The sequence below is a fragment of the Amblyomma mixtum genome, chromosome 2 (assembly GCF_055824585.1).
Source record: "Amblyomma mixtum isolate Tamu chromosome 2, ASM5582458v1, whole genome shotgun sequence".
NCBI classification, from domain to species: domain Eukaryota; kingdom Metazoa; phylum Arthropoda; class Arachnida; order Ixodida; family Ixodidae; genus Amblyomma; species Amblyomma mixtum.
The window spans coordinates 243,576,202-243,594,636 of NC_143013.1; the positions used below are offsets into that span (position 1 = coordinate 243,576,202).

Genomic DNA, 18,435 nt, shown 5'->3' on the forward strand with positions numbered 1-18,435 from the left:
TAGATCGAGTTCCCGCGGCAAAAAGACAAGTTCAGAATCCTCTTCAGTGCACCCTTAAGGAGAAAGTTCACTGCAAGTCTCTGTTGCCTAAGGCAGGCTAAGGGACCTAAAACTTTGTCCATTGTTAGCGGCACTGGGCAGAGTTTCTGCATGCAATGTTCATAGTACGCACGCTCGTCAGCAAGCGCAGGGCACTCGAGCAAGATATGTTCCACAGTTTCTATCGAGGCACAGTTGTCACAATGCGGACTGTTCATTTGTCCAAAACGATATCGCAAGCCGCTTGTATATGCAGCATTCAGACGAAGTCGATGATAGTGTTTCCAGATGTCGAGGAATTCTGGGTGAGAGTCGACTGAGGTCGACTGAGGTCGATGTGGGTCGATTGAGTGAAGAAATTGGTACTGATGTGTCAGCAAAGTCCAAAGCCGATACGTTTCTTCGGAAGCCAAACTTTTAGCCATTTGGGACGCATCAGATTTCGTGAAAAAAGTTCGAATGTATCTCCGATGTTGATGGCCCGTACGGGCCGCTTCATCTGCTTTTTCATTAGCCTGAATGCCCCAGTGAGCAGGTACTCACTGAAATGTTATGCAGTGGCCTGCGGCAATAGCTAAATGATGTAGATACCCGATGTCCAGGGAAATTGGCTGGTGATTCGTTTTCTTCAGCAGGTTGGCCAGGATCTGCAGAGATGCTTTTGAATCGGTGAAGATAACCCAACGGCCGGCGGTTCGGCGTAGGATGTAAGAAACAGCTTCCTTAATGCCGTGAAGCTCAGCTGTCGTAGAGGATGTCCTCCGCTGCAGCCGGTAAGAAAGGGCATGACCAGTTGAGGGCACATAAAGGCCACAAGAAGAGGCTTCTTTAGTAGTTGAACCATCGGGGAAGATATGGGTGTGCTGCCTATATTCCTCGGTTAAGTAGGCGAGAGTAGCTTGCAGAAGCGTTGCCTGTGGTATGCGGCTCTTTGCATTCCCACCTGGAACAAACTTCTTCACCTTTAGAGGAGAGAGTGTCCATGGAGGAAAGGCCAGGGGTAGTAGTTTCTGTGGCTGATTAATAGTAGGGAGGGGCAGGAGCTGCACTGCCTGGCCAAAGCTAGAGTTGCTGTGAGTTAGGTGGACACGGTGCAGGAAGTGCTTCTTTCCTTGCAGGACATGGCGGTGGTGGGTACGCATAGTTTCCTGGGCGACAATCACCTCTAGTGGGAGACATCCTGCCTCCGCTACTGTTCCTGATGCAGAAGAACACTTTGGGAGGCCAAGGCACATTCGCAGGCAGTTGTTCTGTGCGGCAACGAGAGTCTTATTGCTTGATGAGAGTCTTATTGCTCTCAGAGAGTCTTATTGAGCACTGGTAGACAGTAGCGCAAGGTTCCTTCAACGTAGGCTTTCAAGCAGAAGCATTGATCGGCAGTCGCTACCCCACATTCTTTCCGCCATGAAGCTGAACACTTGCGACGCTGCAGTGATCCTCTCGCGAAGTTTATTTATCTGAGGTGACCATGACAGATTATAGTCGATTACAACACCCAGGAATCGCTGAGATCGTACATATGGTAGCGATCGTCCGCCTAGGAGCAGCGGATATCGGGTCATCGTTTTTCTTGTAAACGCCATTGCAACACTCTTTTCTGGCGAGAGACGAAGACCTCTGGAAGCCAGGTACATCGAAATGTGCAATAGCGCTCTCTGAAGACGTTGCTCGGTAATATAGCGCGAACGTGATGCGGTCCAGATGCAGATATCATCAGCATAAATTGTTATGCGGACCCCTCGCGGAAGGTTTCTTCTTATGTGTTTAAGGACAATATTGAACAGGAGAGGGCTGAGTACCGCTCCCTGTGGTACGCCCCTCTCCACTGCGTGAAAGCGTGTTGGACCGTTTGGAGTGGTCATAAAAATTTGCCGTTCTTTTAAATAATGCCCAATCCATTTGTATAGCTTTCCTCCAAGGCCAAGACTGGCAAAGGCTGCGAGAATTGCATGGTGAAAGACGGAGTCAAAGGCGGCCTTGATGTCTAGGAAAATGGCTGTCGGAATGTACCCAGCATGAAGGTACTCCTCAAGCGATGAGACGAGGGCGATGATATTTTCAGTCGCAGACCTGTTTTGACGGAACCCGTTCATTTCTTGGGGGAACTCATTTCGGCTTTCTAGGAACCAAGTTATGCGTTTGCAGATCATGCTCTTCATGAGCTTACCTACGCAGCTCAGTAGGGCAATGGGCCGGAATGATGCGTAGCTTGTTGGCTGCTTACAGGGTTTCAAAACGGGCACAATTTTCGCCAGCTTCCATTCCGTGGGGACCTCACCAGTCATCCAGGAAGAATTGTAATACTCCAGGAGTCGAAGACGGGAGGTGTGGGGTAGCTTTGCAGTGGCGTCATAGGTCACCTCATCATGACCCGGAGACGTGTGTCTGTTTGTCTCCGCGATAGCTGTGGATAGTTCTTCCATTGTGAAAGGCAGGTTTAACGCTGGCGCTGCCGCCTTTGGGATGCCTTTTTCACCATCTGCGGAGAGTGTCGAGTGCCCTGACCCTGCCGACAGTAGCCTGCAGTATTCTTCTGAGATTTCTTTTATAATTTTTTGTTCGTGAAGGGAGAGTGCAGCGAAGGGGTGGAGTTATTGAAGTGGCGTGCGCATACCTCTAACTATCCGCCAAATATTGGTTACTGGTTGGCGCACATCCAGCGTAGAACAAAAGTCACGCCACTTTTGCCGACTGAGTTTATCCATGTAACGTCGAATGTGACGTTGTGCTCGTCGGCATGCACGTAGGTGATCGAGGCTTTTTGTGCGCAGAGATTTCCTTTCAGCTCGCCTGCGTATAGCGCAGAGCCTTTGAAATGTGTCATCATTTAAAGGTAGGCTTTCATTTTTAGCTGTAATTTGTGTACTCGCTGTCAGGCAATACTCCATTGTCGATGCTAATTCCTCATTGCGAGTTGCCGCAGTAACTACTCTGCTTACAGCGTCCTTGTATGCATCCCAGTCTGTAGATTTTATAAGGAATTTCTTTGGGTTCCTCTGCGCATGGAAAGCCGATATCAGGATTGGGTAATGGTCGTTTCCGCGTGTCTCCAAATCAGTGCACCAGCCAAAGTTGTGAGCGAATGAACTTGTGACAAATGTCACGTCGATGCTGCTGGTAGTCGTCGGACCTCGGAGGTAGGTGATGCTGCCGTCATTTAATGGCTGAACTGAATGCTTGGACAGAAGGCTTGCAAGCTTGGCACCTCGAGCACATGTATGTGAGCTTCCCCAAATTTCATTACGAGCATTGAAGTCTCCGCAAATAATATGCGGTGAGGGCGTTCTTGCTATGAAGTTTTCAAGTCTCAAAGCATCAAATGGCGTGCCTGGCTCAGAGTGTTCTGTTGTACGACAGGACGAAGAATGGGCTGACGAAGATGAAGTAGGGGAAGACGTCAAAGAGGCCTTCGATCAGGTGGCCAGCAACGGCACCGTCAACTGCTACTCGCTCCAGACTCTGCTAAGAAATCTGACCGAGGAAAGTACGTTCGCAGCAGCTACTCCTTTAGTTTGAATGGCATGCCTAGTAGAGTACATTATTATTAGGATAAAATCTAATTAATTCCAACTAGCATAATTCGAATAATCGGATTATTTGTACCAATGCTGTGAATATGTAAACATCTAACATTTTTTTAAATAACAGGCCCTGTAAATTTGGAGTCGGCATAGTTCGAACAAATTTCCGGACGACTTTGAGTTACAGTTCTGGAGAGTCGACTGTAATGCGCTTAAATTTCTGCTTAAAAGTAGGAGCATGCATTTGTCTGCTTTCACGGGCACAAAGCGCATTCCTCCTGGAGCAGCATAAAAGAGCGTGAAATAAAATTTTGTGAAAGAGAAGGAGAGAGGAGTGTGGCGATAAAAAGGATGCAGGTAATCAAAAGAAAAGTGGCAGTTTTTTGGCTCCAAGTTTTCAAGTTTTCTCACAGCAGCGAGATGCTTGGCGTAGCCTAAGCGGCGGGTGTGCTACATTCTGTTCTGCTTCGAGCCTCAACGACTGCGTGTGGAGTTCTTAGGGTAAAAATTATCGGGGACACAATTGTGGTTTCAGATGGAAATGCCCTCGAGTTCTCCCTGGATATGTGCCGGAGCATGGTGGCACTCATGGATGTATCCTTGGTGACTTTTGTTTGTTCTGTTGTTGTATGTTGGCATCCAGAAGCAGAGCGCGGGCGGCGGTCAGCATAGACGAATTAGCAAGCCAGTAGATCGGACGGTAACTCAGCATCCTTGTGTTTCATATAATGTGACAAAAGGAATTCGCAGAAATACTTGTATTTGGGCCTGTTGTTTCATAACTTTTCAGGAGGACACAGGGGCGCAATAAAAGACACGGACATAGAAGTAGACAGGGACGAGCGCTTACTATCAACAGGCTTTATTCGACGTAGACCGTTAATATACCTTCGCTTTACCCAAGCGCCACTGTGCGAATCACAAGCACGTGGGTACCAGAAAACACCAAAAGAAATCAAAAGGCAAGCGATTACAGAAATCTATCTAAGAAAACCATTTCAGATCGGTGAAGTATCACAGATGAATCACTGATGCAGTTATCTCATTTTTTTCTAATGTAATAGGCTTCCACCTGTTCCCGTTCAATCTGATCGAGGCTTCTCAACAATACTTTACAGTCCGATAAGCGGGGAAAACAGGCGACCTTATTCTTCTTAGTGCATTTTTGGCAATGGTCCGGGAGATGGGAGCCTGTCTTCTTTAAAGAGTTCTTGTGCTCCAGAAGGCGCTGGTTGAGGCAACGTCCAGTTTGCCCAACGTAAACCTTCCCGCAAGTGAGCGGGAACTCATATATAACTCCTTTTTTGCAGGTTACGTGGGGCTTACGGTGTTTTACGCCACACTCTTTCAGTTTTTCTTTTCTTCTTATGCCTGCACACAGACCGGACAGCTTTCGCGGAGCAGAAAATACTACTTCCACTCCGTACTTCTTGGCCACCTTCTTGATGTTGTGGGAAGTTCTGTGTACGTATGGTACCACCTCCGGCGTTGAACATTTCGTTGGGTCTTTCGCATTGCTGCGCTTGCTGTCCTTCATCCTAAGACGGTCAAAAGGGCTATCGCTTTACAATGTATTTCGTCTGCACTAACGAAGTCCTGTCACCACGCTGTGCTCGCGGGCTTCTTGTCACAGGTCGCAAGGCTGGAAAAGGCAGGCTTCCCTGATTCCCTCATTCTAGCTGTGACGTAGTCCTTGGTCAACAAATTGAAGGACAGCAAGCGGAGCAATGCGAAAGACCCAACGAATTGTTCAAGGCTGGAGGTGGTACCATACGTACACAGAACTTCCCACAACATCAAGAAGGTGGCCAAGAAGTACGGAGTGGAAGTAGTATTTTCTGCTCTGCGAAAGCTGTCTGGTATGTGTGCACGCACAAGAAGAAAAGAAAAACTGCAAGAGTGTGGCGTAAAGCACCGTAAGCCCCACGTAACCTGCAAAAAAGGAGTTGTATACGAGTTCCCGCTCACTTGCGGGAAGGTTTACGTTGGGCAAACTGGACGTTGCCTCAACCAGCGCCTTTTGGAGCACAAGAACTCTTTATAGAAGACAGGCTCCCATCTCCCGGACCATTGCCAAAATTGCACTAAGAATAATAAGGTCGCCTGTTTTCCCCGCTTATCGGACTGCAAAGTATTGTTGAGAAGCCGCGATCAGACTGAACGGGAACTGGTGGAAGCCTATTACATGAGAAAAAAAGGAGATAACTGTATCAGTGATTCATCTGCGATACTTCACCGATCTGAAATGGTTTTCTTAGATTTCTGTAATCGCCTGCCTTTGGATTTCTTTTGGTGTTTTCTGGTACCGACGTGCTTGTGATTCGCACAGTGGCGCTTGGGTAAAGCGAAGGTATATTAACGGTCTACGTCGAATAAAGCCTGTTGATAGTAAGCGCTCGTCCCTGTCTACTTCTATGTACGTGTCTTTTATTGCGCCCCTGTGTCCTCCTGAAAAGGAATTCGCATCTTTAGTCAAGATTGTAAGCTGTCTGTAGTTTCAGGGATCTGTACACTAGTAAATGTGCTTCCGGTTCTGAAAGTTGAAGTACAGCGTCCTTACAAGTGTTTTCCGGCCTTTTTTGACCCAGATAAACGAGGAAATGAAAAAAAAAAGATAACATTCAGTGGCCGTTTTACTCGATTCTCGAGACGAAAGAGACAGAGATGTGCACCCAGCGTAGTGTGTTTCATCTGTTATACTTGTAAACGTGGAACTCACACGAAACTAATAGAAACTCGCGCTTATTAGGTCTTTGTGTGCAAAATTTGTTACATGCACCGCTGCACAGATCGCCAGTCTTTGCTGGGTGCGTGTTTCGGTGATGAACACGTCCTCATTCAAGCTGATTCGAGAAATCAATGCACGTTGATTACAAGGCCTCGAAATGGATAAAAAACTTTCACGTTCGTATCTTAGGCTGCAGTTTTGTTTAGTCACGGAACCATACGGTAGGTTTCTGTTATGTAGATCTTTTCTATTGAAACTCTACTTTGTCCAAAGCAAGCACAAGAAGAAAGTTCTGAATTGTGATTTTCCGTTAAAATCGTGGCTTTTTGCGGAGGGAGGAACTAATGAAGACAACGAATATTCGCTGAGCATACGCTAAATGTAAATCATGATGGGTCAATGTCCTGGTAGGGTTGTGTCCCTTAACTTTCTTTTGTCAGAGCAATTACAGTGGAACACTTACTCTGCGAGAGTTCGACCGACTTCACAAGCTTATAATGAAATGGAAGGTAAGTGCTTTTATGGCTCAGCGATGTGACCGAGAAAGCGAGAGTGATTGATTTGATGAAAACTGTAAGCTGAATACTCCGAAAGAGTAAGCAGCGGATGTTGCATGAACACAAACGATTAGACGTGCTAAAAGGAAAATTTCATAGGCGCCACAATAATGAACAAAAACCATGACTGAGTGCATACGACATGCAAGCCCAATGATAAAGTATTAATAAAAGGTTCTATAGCTACTTTATGGTAACCTAAAACAGTGAAAATAGGTGCCACAACAAACTCCTCTTTCAGTCTCTCAGTAAATGGTGTTTGGCACGGTTATTATTTTACAACCAGGGAGCAAGAGCTTATCACGTTTCTGACGTGATGAACTGTATCGAAATTTTCTTCCCGTGTTCTAGCAGCGTTATTTCTTCTATGACAGGAAGCGTTCAGCGATCACGATAAAGACTCTTCTGGCGAGCTGAGCACGTACGAGCTACGAAAAGCACTGCGAAGTGCAGGTGAGAGCATTTTACAAATACCTAGATGTTCCAGGCCACCCCTCCCACAGCGTGTGAATACTAGTTGCAATGTTGTGCTCTAAATTTTCTAGTAATCCGGAGTTGGGCTAGCTGGTGAATGGCGAACACAACGGAAAAGCGCGCGGAAACAGGACAAGAGACGATACACAGAGGGCGCTGGCGCTGAGTGGAATGGGGGGTAACTAATCGAGAACCATGCCTTGAGAAACTATCGTCAGGCTGGCGGCCGCGTGAACTTGCCCGTGTGAAAAGGAAAGCGAGACAAGAGGAGTGGTTGTGGGGGATAGAATGGGGCACAATGGCACCCGAAAAGGAAGTCGCGTCAGCCTTAGTGCTGCCTTTGGTTGCTATGCGATGAGGCGGCCCCTTGGTGCGTCAAGCTCTTGCTAGCGACGGCGATATACGCGGCGTACTTCAGTGGAGATGCCCTCTCGTCCGGTACCTGCACACTCCGGCTTATTAAACAGTGTCCTAATATGTCACATCGCCCTGCTTTTCCGTGAACAAATAACGCTAGCGAAGATATGCGTCACGGGTGATTCTGCACTGACCGCTGAAGCGTACCGCCACTGAGAATGGAGCGCCCGTACGCGGCTGAACACGCGTTTCTCCCGCCCGTAGCCTTCTCCCAATATTCTCAGCCCTCCGTTACCGACAAGCAGATTGTTCTATTCCCTTAAATCTTGTTAGTGTACCTCAGAACTGGAGCAAAGGGAACATTTTCGCGACCGCGGTGGTGCAGCTGAAGCGGAGGTGACCAAGTCAGCGCGCGTCCTGAGGCGAAAATAGATTACGCAAACCGGACTCGGCTAGCGGCAATCTCATTGGTGAATCGCTGAGGGGATTTAGTGGCGGCGAGCGAAATGTTTTGGGAAGGCAGTGACGAGCGACAAGGCAAGCGACAGGGGCAAAACACTTTGCGTGGCAGCGCCTCTCGCCGCTTGCCGCCGTCGCTTGAGCATTGAAACGAAATTTCGCATACATGCTGCTCAGCCTTTGTTTGTTGGCCGCCATCGGCGCCATTAAGCAAGGCGGCAATGGTCACGGGTCGGGATGGCCGTTTTTTTGTGCATTGAACCCTGTCTCATTTCCTGCGCTTGTCGTTTCTTTCTTGCCCCTTTTCTACGCGCTCTTTTCCGTCATGTCTAAAATTTAGTGAAACGTAACCACGCTTGAATGAAGCGAACATACATTGGAAGAGACTTATGTTAGGGGTTACGTGTACTCAACGCAGTGCATTAGTGCCGCTTTTTAGGCAGTATTCACGCAGAAGACTGACGATGATGGACATGTAAAGTAGATGAATGAGGTCACCAACCTGCCAAATTCCGCCTCTTTTCCTGTATTCACAATTCACACGGGAAGCTGGGAACTGCCGACAGGTACCCTGACGAGCGAAGCGTCGGAGGTGAGGAGGCAGAGCAGGGAAGATGAAAGGGGAATTAAAGACGGGGCCTGAAGCTCTGCTGCCATGCTGAAGGAGGTGGACTGTGCCGGTCGGAAGAGAGCGGAGGGAAAAAAAAAGAACGAGTGGACATAGAAAACATATGAGATAAAAGAGTTAAAAGACAGGGCTTATAAGATAGAAAAGAAACCGAAAGAAGGAAAATAAACTTTTGATAGATGGTGCGTAAGGTGCACAGATAATCGGCACAATATTGCAAACAGATAGTTTCACTCTTGTCCTTTGTAGGAGCAGCACTTGCCAGTATGTTCCCGATATTGGGCAAATTACAAATTACCGAGGTCCTAGTACCGACAGCGAAATCAGCTTCGGTGGCATGTGCAGGGGTCGTCATGCGTGGTGGTCCGCTTGACGCAGACCACTTCCGTACTTCCTGTAATTGTCGTGGTGTAGCCTGGCCTGCCGGTGACGTCGAGCATGTCCTCCTCACATCCATCCGCGGCGGGCTGCCCCGTCACGACAACACTTTAGCAGAGAGAACATGCATTTATAACGGATCTCGGAGAGCGTTAGCGCAGGATTGGTTTAACGCAGCACCAAAAGTAAAAGTCGTAGGTACGTACTAAGCAGCCCGAGCTCTCTCAAATGCCAAAATGCACTCTAAACAGAAAGGAGTAAAAAGGGTGTAAAGTTGCCCTTTATGCACTCTAAACCAAAATGCACTCTAAATAGAAAGGAGTAAAAATGGAGTAAAGGTGCCCTTTATCCACTTTAAACGGAAAAGAGTGAAAAGGGAGTAAAGTTGCTCTTTATGCACTCTAAACCAAAATGCACTCTAAACAGAAAGGGGTAAGAAGGGAGTAAAGTTGCTCTTTATGCACTCTAAACCAAAATGCACTCTAAACAGAAAGGAGTAAAAAGGGTGTAAAGTTGCCCTTTATGCACTCTAAACCAAAATGCACTCTAAATAGAAAGGAGTAAAAATGGAGTAAAGGTGCCCTTTATCCACTTTAAACGGAAAAGAGTGAAAAGGGAGTAAAGTTGCTCTTTATGCACTCTAAACCAAAATGCACTCTAAACAGAAAGGGGTAAGAAGGGAGTAAAGTTGCTCTTTATGCACTCTAAACCAAAATGCACTCTAAACAGAAAGGAGTAAAAAGGGTGTAAAGTTGCCCTTTATGCACTCTAAACCAAAATGCACTCTAAATAGAAACGAGTAAAAATGGAGTAAAGGTGCCCTTTATCCACTTTAAACGGAAAAGAGTGAAAAGGGAGTAAAGTTGCTCTTTATGCACTCTAAACCAAAATGCACTCTAAACAGAAAGGGGTAAGAAGGGAGTAAAGTTGCTCTTTATGCACTCTAAACCAAAATGCACTCTAAACAGAAAGAGGTAAGAAGGGAGTAAAGTTGCTCTTTATGCACTCTAAACCAAAATGCACTCTAAACAGAAAGGGGTAAGAAGGGAGTAAAGTTGCTCTTTATGCACTCTAAACCAAAATGCACTCTAAACAGAAAGGGGTAAGAAGGGAGTAAAGTTGCTCTTTATGCACTCTAAACCAAAATGCACTTTAAACGGAAAAGAGTGAAAAGGGAGTAAAGTTGCTCTTTATGCACTCTAAACCAAAATGCACTCTAAACAGAAAGGGGTAAGGGAGTAAAGTTGCTCTTTATGCACTCTAAACCAAAATGCACTCTAAACAGAAAGGGGTAAGAAGGGAGTAAAATTGCTCTTTATGCACTCTAAACCAAAATGCACTCTAAACAGAAAGGGGTAAGAAGGGAGTAAAGTTGCTCTTTATGCACTCTAAACCAAAATGCACTCTAAACAGAAAGGGGTAAGAAGGGAGTAAAGTTGCTCTTTATGCACTCTAAACCAAAATGCACTCTAAACAGAAAGGAGTAAAAAGGGTGTAAAGTTGCCCTTTATGCACTCTAAACCAAAATGCACTCTAAATAGAAAGGAGTAAAAATGGAGTAAAGGTGCCCTTTATCCACTTTAAACGGAAAAGAGTGAAAAGGGAGTAAAGTTGCTCTTTATGCACTCTAAACCAAAATGCACTCTAAACAGAAAGGGGTAAGAAGGGAGTAAAGTTGCTCTTTATGCACTCTAAACCAAAATGCACTCTAAACAGAAAGGGGTAAGAAGGGAGTAAAGTTGCTCTTTATGCACTCTAAACCAAAATGCACTTTAAACGGAAAAGAGTGAAAAGGGAGTAAAGTTGCTCTTTATGCACTCTAAACCAAAATGCACTCTAAACAGAAAGGGGTAAGGGAGTAAAGTTGCTCTTTATGCACTCTAAACCAAAATGCACTCTAAACAGAAAGGGGTAAGAAGGGAGTAAAATTGCTCTTTATGCACTCTAAACCAAAATGCACTCTAAACAGAAAGGGGTAAGAAGGGAGTAAAGTTGCTCTTTATGCACTCTAAACCAAAATGCACTCTAAACAGAAAGGGGTAAGAAGGGAGTAAAGTTGCTCTTTATGCACTCTAAACCAAAATGCACTCTAAACAGAAAGGAGTAAAAAGGGTGTAAAGTTGCCCTTTATGCACTCTAAACCAAAATGCACTCTAAATAGAAAGGAGTAAAAATGGAGTAAAGGTGCCCTTTATCCACTTTAAACGGAAAAGAGTGAAAAGGGAGTAAAGTTGCTCTTTATGCACTCTAAACCAAAATGCACTCTAAACAGAAAGGGGTAAGAAGGGAGTAAAGTTGCTCTTTATGCACTCTAAACCAAAATGCACTCTAAACAGAAAGGGGTAAGAAGGGAGTAAAGTTGCTCTTTATGCACTCTAAACCAAAATGCACTCTAAACAGAAATGGGTAAGAAGGGAGTAAAGTTGCTCTTTATGCACTCTAAACCAAAATGCACTCTAAACAGAAAGGGGTAAGAAGGGAGTAAAGTTGCTCTTTATGCACTCTAAGCCAAAATGCACTCTAAACAGAAAGGGGTAAGAAGGGAGTAAAGTTGCTCTTTATGCACTCTAAACCAAAATGCACTCTAAACAGAAAGGGGTAAGAAGGGAGTAAAGTTGCTCTTTATGCACTCTAAACCAAAATGCACTCTAAACAGAAAGGGGTAAGAAGGGAGTAAAGTTGCTCTTTATGCACTCTAAACCAAAATGCACTCTAAACAGAAAGGGGTAAGAAGGGAGTAAAGTTGCTCTTTATGCACTCTAAACCAAAATGCACTCTAAACAGAAAGGGGTAAGAAGGGAGTAAAGTTGCTCTTTATGCACTCTAAACCAAAATGCACTCTAAACAGAAAGGGGTAAGAAGGGAGTAAAGTTGCTCTTTATGCACTCTAAACCAAAATGCACTCTAAACAGAAAGGAGTAAAAAGGGTGTAAAGTTGCCCTTTATGCACTCTAAACCAAAATGCACTCTAAATAGAAAGGAGTAAAAATGGAGTAAAGGTGCCCTTTATCCACTTTAAACGGAAAAGAGTGAAAAGGGAGTAAAGTTGCTCTTTATGCACTCTAAACCAAAATGCACTCTAAACAGAAAGGGGTAAGAAGGGAGTAAAGTTGCTCTTTATGCACTCTAAACCAAAATGCACTCTAAACAGAAAGGAGTAAAAAGGGTGTAAAGTTGCCCTTTATGCACTCTAAACCAAAATGCACTCTAAATAGAAACGAGTAAAAATGGAGTAAAGGTGCCCTTTATCCACTTTAAACGGAAAAGAGTGAAAAGGGAGTAAAGTTGCTCTTTATGCACTCTAAACCAAAATGCACTCTAAACAGAAAGGGGTAAGAAGGGAGTAAAGTTGCTCTTTATGCACTCTAAACCAAAATGCACTCTAAACAGAAAGAGGTAAGAAGGGAGTAAAGTTGCTCTTTATGCACTCTAAACCAAAATGCACTCTAAACAGAAAGGGGTAAGAAGGGAGTAAAGTTGCTCTTTATGCACTCTAAACCAAAATGCACTTTAAACGGAAAAGAGTGAAAAGGGAGTAAAGTTGCTCTTTATGCACTCTAAACCAAAATGCACTCTAAACAGAAAGGGGTAAGGGAGTAAAGTTGCTCTTTATGCACTCTAAACCAAAATGCACTCTAAACAGAAAGGGGTAAGAAGGGAGTAAAATTGCTCTTTATGCACTCTAAACCAAAATGCACTCTAAACAGAAAGGGGTAAGAAGGGAGTAAAGTTGCTCTTTATGCACTCTAAACCAAAATGCACTCTAAACAGAAAGGGGTAAGAAGGGAGTAAAGTTGCTCTTTATGCACTCTAAACGAAAATGCACTCTAAACAGAAAGGAGTAAAAAGGGTGTAAAGTTGCCCTTTATGCACTCTAAACCAAAATGCACTCTAAATAGAAAGGAGTAAAAATGGAGTAAAGGTGCCCTTTATCCACTTTAAACGGAAAAGAGTGAAAAGGGAGTAAAGTTGCTCTTTATGCACTCTAAACAAAAATGCACTCTAAACAGAAAGGGGTAAGAAGGGAGTAAAGTTGCTCTTTATGCACTCTAAACCAAAATGCACTCTAAACAGAAAGGGGTAAGAAGGGAGTAAAGTTGCTCTTTATGCACTCTAAACCAAAATGCACTCTAAACAGAAATGGGTAAGAAGGGAGTAAAGTTGCTCTTTATGCACTCTAAACCAAAATGCACTCTAAACAGAAAGGGGTAAGAAGGGAGTAAAGTTGCTCTTTATGCACTCTAAACCAAAATGCACTCTAAACAGAAAGGGGTAAGAAGGGAGTAAAGTTGCTCTTTATGCACTCTAAACCAAAATGCACTCTAAACAGAAAGGGGTAAGAAGGGAGTAAAGTTGCTCTTTATGCACTCTAAACCAAAATGCACTCTAAACAGAAAGGGGTAAGAAGGGAGTAAAGTTGCTCTTTATGCACTCTAAATCAAAATGCACTCTAAACAGAAAGGGGTAAGAAGGGAGTAAAGTTGCTCTTTATGCACTCTAAACCAAAATGCACTCTAGACAGAAAGGGGTAAGAAGGGAGTAAAGTTGCTCTTTATGCACTCTAAACCAAAATGCACTCTAAACAGAAAGGGGTAAGAAGGGAGTAAAGTTGCTCTTTATGCACTCTAAACCAAAATGCACTCTAAACAGAAAGGGGTAAGAAGGGAGTAAAGTTGCTCTTTATGCACTCTAAACCAAAATGCACTCTAAACAGAAAGGGGTAAGAAGGGAGTAAAGTTGCTCTTTATGCACTCAACCAAAATGCACTCTAAACAGAAAGGGGTAAGAAGGGAGTAAAGTTGCTCTTTATGCACTCTAAACCAAAATGCACTCTAAACAGAAAGGGGTAAGAAGGGAGTAAAGTTGCTCTTTATGCACTCTAAACCAAAATGCACTCTAAACAGAAAGGGGTAAGAAGGGAGTAAAGTTGCTCTTTATGCACTCTAAACCAAAATGCACTCTAAACAGAAAGGGGTAAGAAGGGAGTAAAGTTGCTCTTTATGCACTCTAAACCAAAATGCACTCTAAACAGAAAGGGGTAAGAAGGGAGTAAAGTTGCTCTTTATGCACTCTAAACCAAAATGCACTCTAAACAGAAAGGGGTAAGAAGGGAGTAAAGTTGCTCTTTATGCACTCAACCAAAATGCATTCTAAACAGAAAGGGGTAAGAAGGGAGTAAAGTTGCTCTTTATGCACTCTAAACCAAAATGCACTCTAAACAGAAAGGGGTAAGAAGGGAGTAAAGTTGCTCTTTATGCACTCTAAACCAAAATGCACTCTAAACAGAAAGGGGTAAGAAGGGAGTAAAGTTGCTCTTTATGCACTCTAAACCAAAATGCACTCTAAACAGAAAGGGGTAAGAAGGGAGTAAAGTTGCTCTTTATGCACTCTAAACCAAAATGCACTTTAAACGGAAAAGAGTGAAAAGGGAGTAAAGTTGCTCTTTATGCACTCTAAACCAAAATGCACTCTAAACAGAAAGGGGTAAGAAGGGAGTAAAGTTGCTCTTTATGCACTCTAAACCAAAATGCACTCTAAACAGAAAGGGGTAAGGGAGTAAAGTTGCCCTGTATGCACTCTAAATAGAGAGGAGTAAAAAGGGATTAAAGTTGCCCTTTATTCACTCTAAATAGAGAGGAGTAAAAAGGGATTAAAGTTGCTCTTTATGCACTCTAAACCAAAATGCACTCTAAACAGAAAGGGGTAAGAAGGGAGTAAAGTTGCTCTTTATGCACTCTAAACCAAAATGCACTCTAAACAGAAAGGGGTAAGGGAGTAAAGTTGCCCTGTATGCACTCTAAATAGAGAGGAGTAAAAAGGGATTAAAGTTGCCCTTTATTCACTCTAAATAGAGAGGAGTAAAAAGGGATTAAAGTTGCCCTTTATTCACTCTAAATACAGAGGAGTAAAAAGGGATCAAAGTTGCCCTTTATGCACTCTAAACAGAAAGGAGTAAGAAGGGAGTAAAGTTGCCCTTTGTGCACTCTAAACTAAAATGCACTCTAAATAGAAAGGAGTAAAAAGGTAGGAAAGTTGCCCTCTATGCACTCTCAATAGAAAGGAGTAAAAAGCGTGTAAAGTTGCGCCTTATGCACTCTAAACCAAATTGCACTCTAAACAAAGGAGTAAAAAGGGAGTAAAGTTGCCCTTTATGCACTCTTAACAGAAAGGAGTAAAAGGGAGTAAGGTTGCCCTCTATGCACTCTAAATAGAAAAGAGTAAAAACGAATGTTGCCCTGTATGCACTCTAAATAGAAAGGAGTAAAAAGGGATTAAAGTTGCCTTTTATGCACTCTATACAAGAAGGAGTAAAAATGAAGTAAAGTTGCCCTCTAGCCCACACCCTTAAAAGAGAGTTCGTTAGACGACAGCTTAGCCCCTTTTTACTCCAATATAGGTGTATTGGTGTTTAGAGTGTGGTACAGTGCTCCGGATGTTGCCACGTTGACGCTGTAATAAGCCCGTGAATACACATTGGAACACGTGCTCGAAATTCTAGAAAGAGCGTTCGGAGTCCGAACGCACAGAACAGCTTTGATGGTGGAGATTCCTTTAGCATACGCAGTGCCCTTCCACATGCCCGCGTTGTGTAAGATCTCTTTTTTTTGTTTTTCAATAGATAGCCCCGGGGGCTTGTAGACACAACATCTACAACATTTTTTTCATGTGTAAGCCTCGCTGCTCGGCACAGCGTACGTCGGTTTTGTTAAAACTCGTGCTTTCTCTCAACCTGCCACAGGTTACAGAGTGAACCAGCACGTGCTGAAGGCTCTCGTCCTACGGTACGGCCACGACCGCAAGATCAACCTCTCAGACTTCATCGCCTGTGCCGTCAAGCTGATGTGCATGATAGGTTGGTATGGCATGAAACACGGGTTAACTTGCCGACAATTGTCCTAAAAAAAGGCCGCTCATGCAGTTTGTAATTTGTAGCCATCAGTCTCTAAGTAGTCTGCGTTGCAAAAAAAAAATTGTTCAACTACGCAACGGGCTTTATGAAAAGCGCTGAGGGCATAATAAACACCAGATTTAATGGCTCAAGACTCTTTGCGGGCTAAAAAAAGGGGGGGGATGTGGATCACGCCGTATAGAGGAAGGTTCCGAAATAAATTCAAGCACAAGAGCAGCTCTGAATTTATTATCCGGCGAAGTACGACCACCAAAGTAGTAATCGAAGGTGGTCACAAAGTCTGTTGTGAAGAGTCTTGGTTTAAAGCCTGGTCTTAAGACGAGAAAAAGCTTCCTCCAGAAACAACGTATCAGCGAAATTTTGTAGTTTCGATGCGGCCTGAAGCATGAGCCTCGGTGATTTGTACTCTCAGTCATGGTTTTTTTCTTTTTATTCTCGCAGATATTTACGGCGACTTGGATCCGAACAATGAGAATGCGATTGTCCTCAGTCGCAACGAGGTAAATATTCTCTCCTAAGCGAAACCCACAACAACCACTGCTATTCATCTGAAGAGCATGTATTCTTATTCTCCGTTTTTTTTTGTTTTTTTGTTGTTTTTTGCAGTGGCTCAAGTACACAATGTACTGCTAACCGACTGAGCGGCACCATCTCAATGGACTTCTGCAATGGATGCTCCGGGAAGATCAGGAACATTGGTTTCTGTGATAGCTTCAACATCTGATAACAAATAAAGTGTTATCCTTTCCATCACATTACATCCTCCGATGCAACGTGATATTCATCCCCTACGACAATTCGAGCTAGCTGGGCCTCCGTCGTGACAGTTATTGATGGTACGGCAGTCGGCTGTACACGGAAGTTGGTCAAAGTGTTGGTCAAATGTTTAGGGGAATCCCCCAAGGTGGAGTAGATTTGTAATAAGGGAGTAATTACTCATTGGCATCCACCCGAGCGCAGCCATACGGCTACAAAGGAAAGCTATACAGCTTTCTCAGAAACTTCGTAGTTAAAGAAAAATTCGTCCTGGTCCGGGGTTCGAACCCGGGACCACCGCTACACCGGAGCAGTCGCTCTACCAATTGAGCTAACCGGGACGGCAAGCTTATGGTAGGGCGAGAGCGAATTGATCAATAACTCGAAGTGGGAACAGTGTTGGTCAAATGTTTAGGGGAATCCCCCAAGGTGGAGTAGATTTGTAATAAAAAGCTTCCTCCAGAAACAACGTATCAGCGAAATTTTGTAGTTTCGATGCGGCCTGAAGCATGAGCCGATCGTGCCTGAGAACCGTCAATGCTTTACTTTTTGTTTTCAGTGCCGGTTGGTGTGAGTCTTTTTGCGGTACAAGGCTGCGCTAGGAGCGCGCTACACGTGTTCAGGATAACTGCGGGGGCGACGGCAAAATTGATAAACGAAAACAATGATGGCTGAAAGACGATGGGGAAAGATTACTCGCGTTACCAGGCTTCTTGCACGCAACAAGCATGCGGCTGCTCACCGGTTCTTTTTGTTTTAGTTGAAAACTAAGCCACTGAATGCGGCTGGCGCAATTTCTTGGTTTTCATAAAACCTCCGAGTTAAAAAACTTGCTTTACGCTCCTTTCGCCATAGGCTGTCGAACATACATAGCTGTTTGCATAAAAGAGTCCCGCATACATTTCCTCTTTTTATGCCTTCGTCTTATGCCTAAGTTGCGTGCTTCACAATACTGTCTGTGGTTCGAAACCTCTTAAACCTTTTAGCAAATCCATAGCATCTGCTATTCAACCTTCATAAAAAAAAAGGTGAGTGTATGTTTATTTTTTCGGTCGCAGAAGCTCGCTTGCTGCGAACATGCGCGCAACTATTACATCGATTTAGCAAACAGAAAACTTCCTGTATACCTTGCAGGTTGCACACGAAATGAAAATAAACGCCTCCTGACGTAAGCAGAAATTACTGGATTCAGAAAGCTATGAAATATTACAATTAGGCAGAGGGAAAGTAGATGAAGAAGGTAGGACAAGATTTTCATCGATTTAGGTTCTAAGTATTTTAACTGTCTCTCCTTGCTTTGTCAACGTATCGAAGCAACAAGAAAAAAAAATTAAGAAAAACGGCAATTCTGCCTGACACAGCTCAAATGGTGGCTGATCTGAAAGAACGGAAACCAAGAGAGAGAAAATGACAAACAAAACTGAGCTGCGAATTCTAGTTGACAATTAAAATTCACACATTACGGCTAATATAGGACTCGCTTCCTCAATTTAAATTTCTGATTGCTTTCTTTGACTAGCAGTCTCCATAGCTTTCTTTTCCTGAGTGTTGTTTCGCTTTAGAGATTTTTACGCCGGAATTTAGGCACGAAAAATCGGGCAATATCTATGTTTTGAGCAGTAGTTCAG

At 44.0% G+C, this 18,435-nt stretch overlaps 1 protein-coding gene across 1 annotated transcript in view; it reads left to right on the plus strand.

The window, feature by feature from the left end:
- Positions 1-16,770, plus strand: part of LOC149363271 (calpain-A-like) — a 71,475-nt gene extending 54,705 nt beyond the window's left edge. Inside the window, exons 13-19 of the mRNA XM_089568447.1 lie at positions 3,397-3,523; positions 4,096-4,154; positions 6,729-6,797; positions 7,220-7,298; positions 15,881-15,994; positions 16,493-16,551; positions 16,658-16,770. Coding sequence (XP_089424573.1) covers positions 3,397-3,523; positions 4,096-4,154; positions 6,729-6,797; positions 7,220-7,298; positions 15,881-15,994; positions 16,493-16,551; positions 16,658-16,684 — 534 coding nt within the window. The 3' untranslated portion in view covers positions 16,685-16,770. The remainder of the gene's footprint in view (positions 1-3,396; positions 3,524-4,095; positions 4,155-6,728; positions 6,798-7,219; positions 7,299-15,880; positions 15,995-16,492; positions 16,552-16,657) is intronic.
- Positions 16,771-18,435: the final 1,665 nt, after the last annotated feature.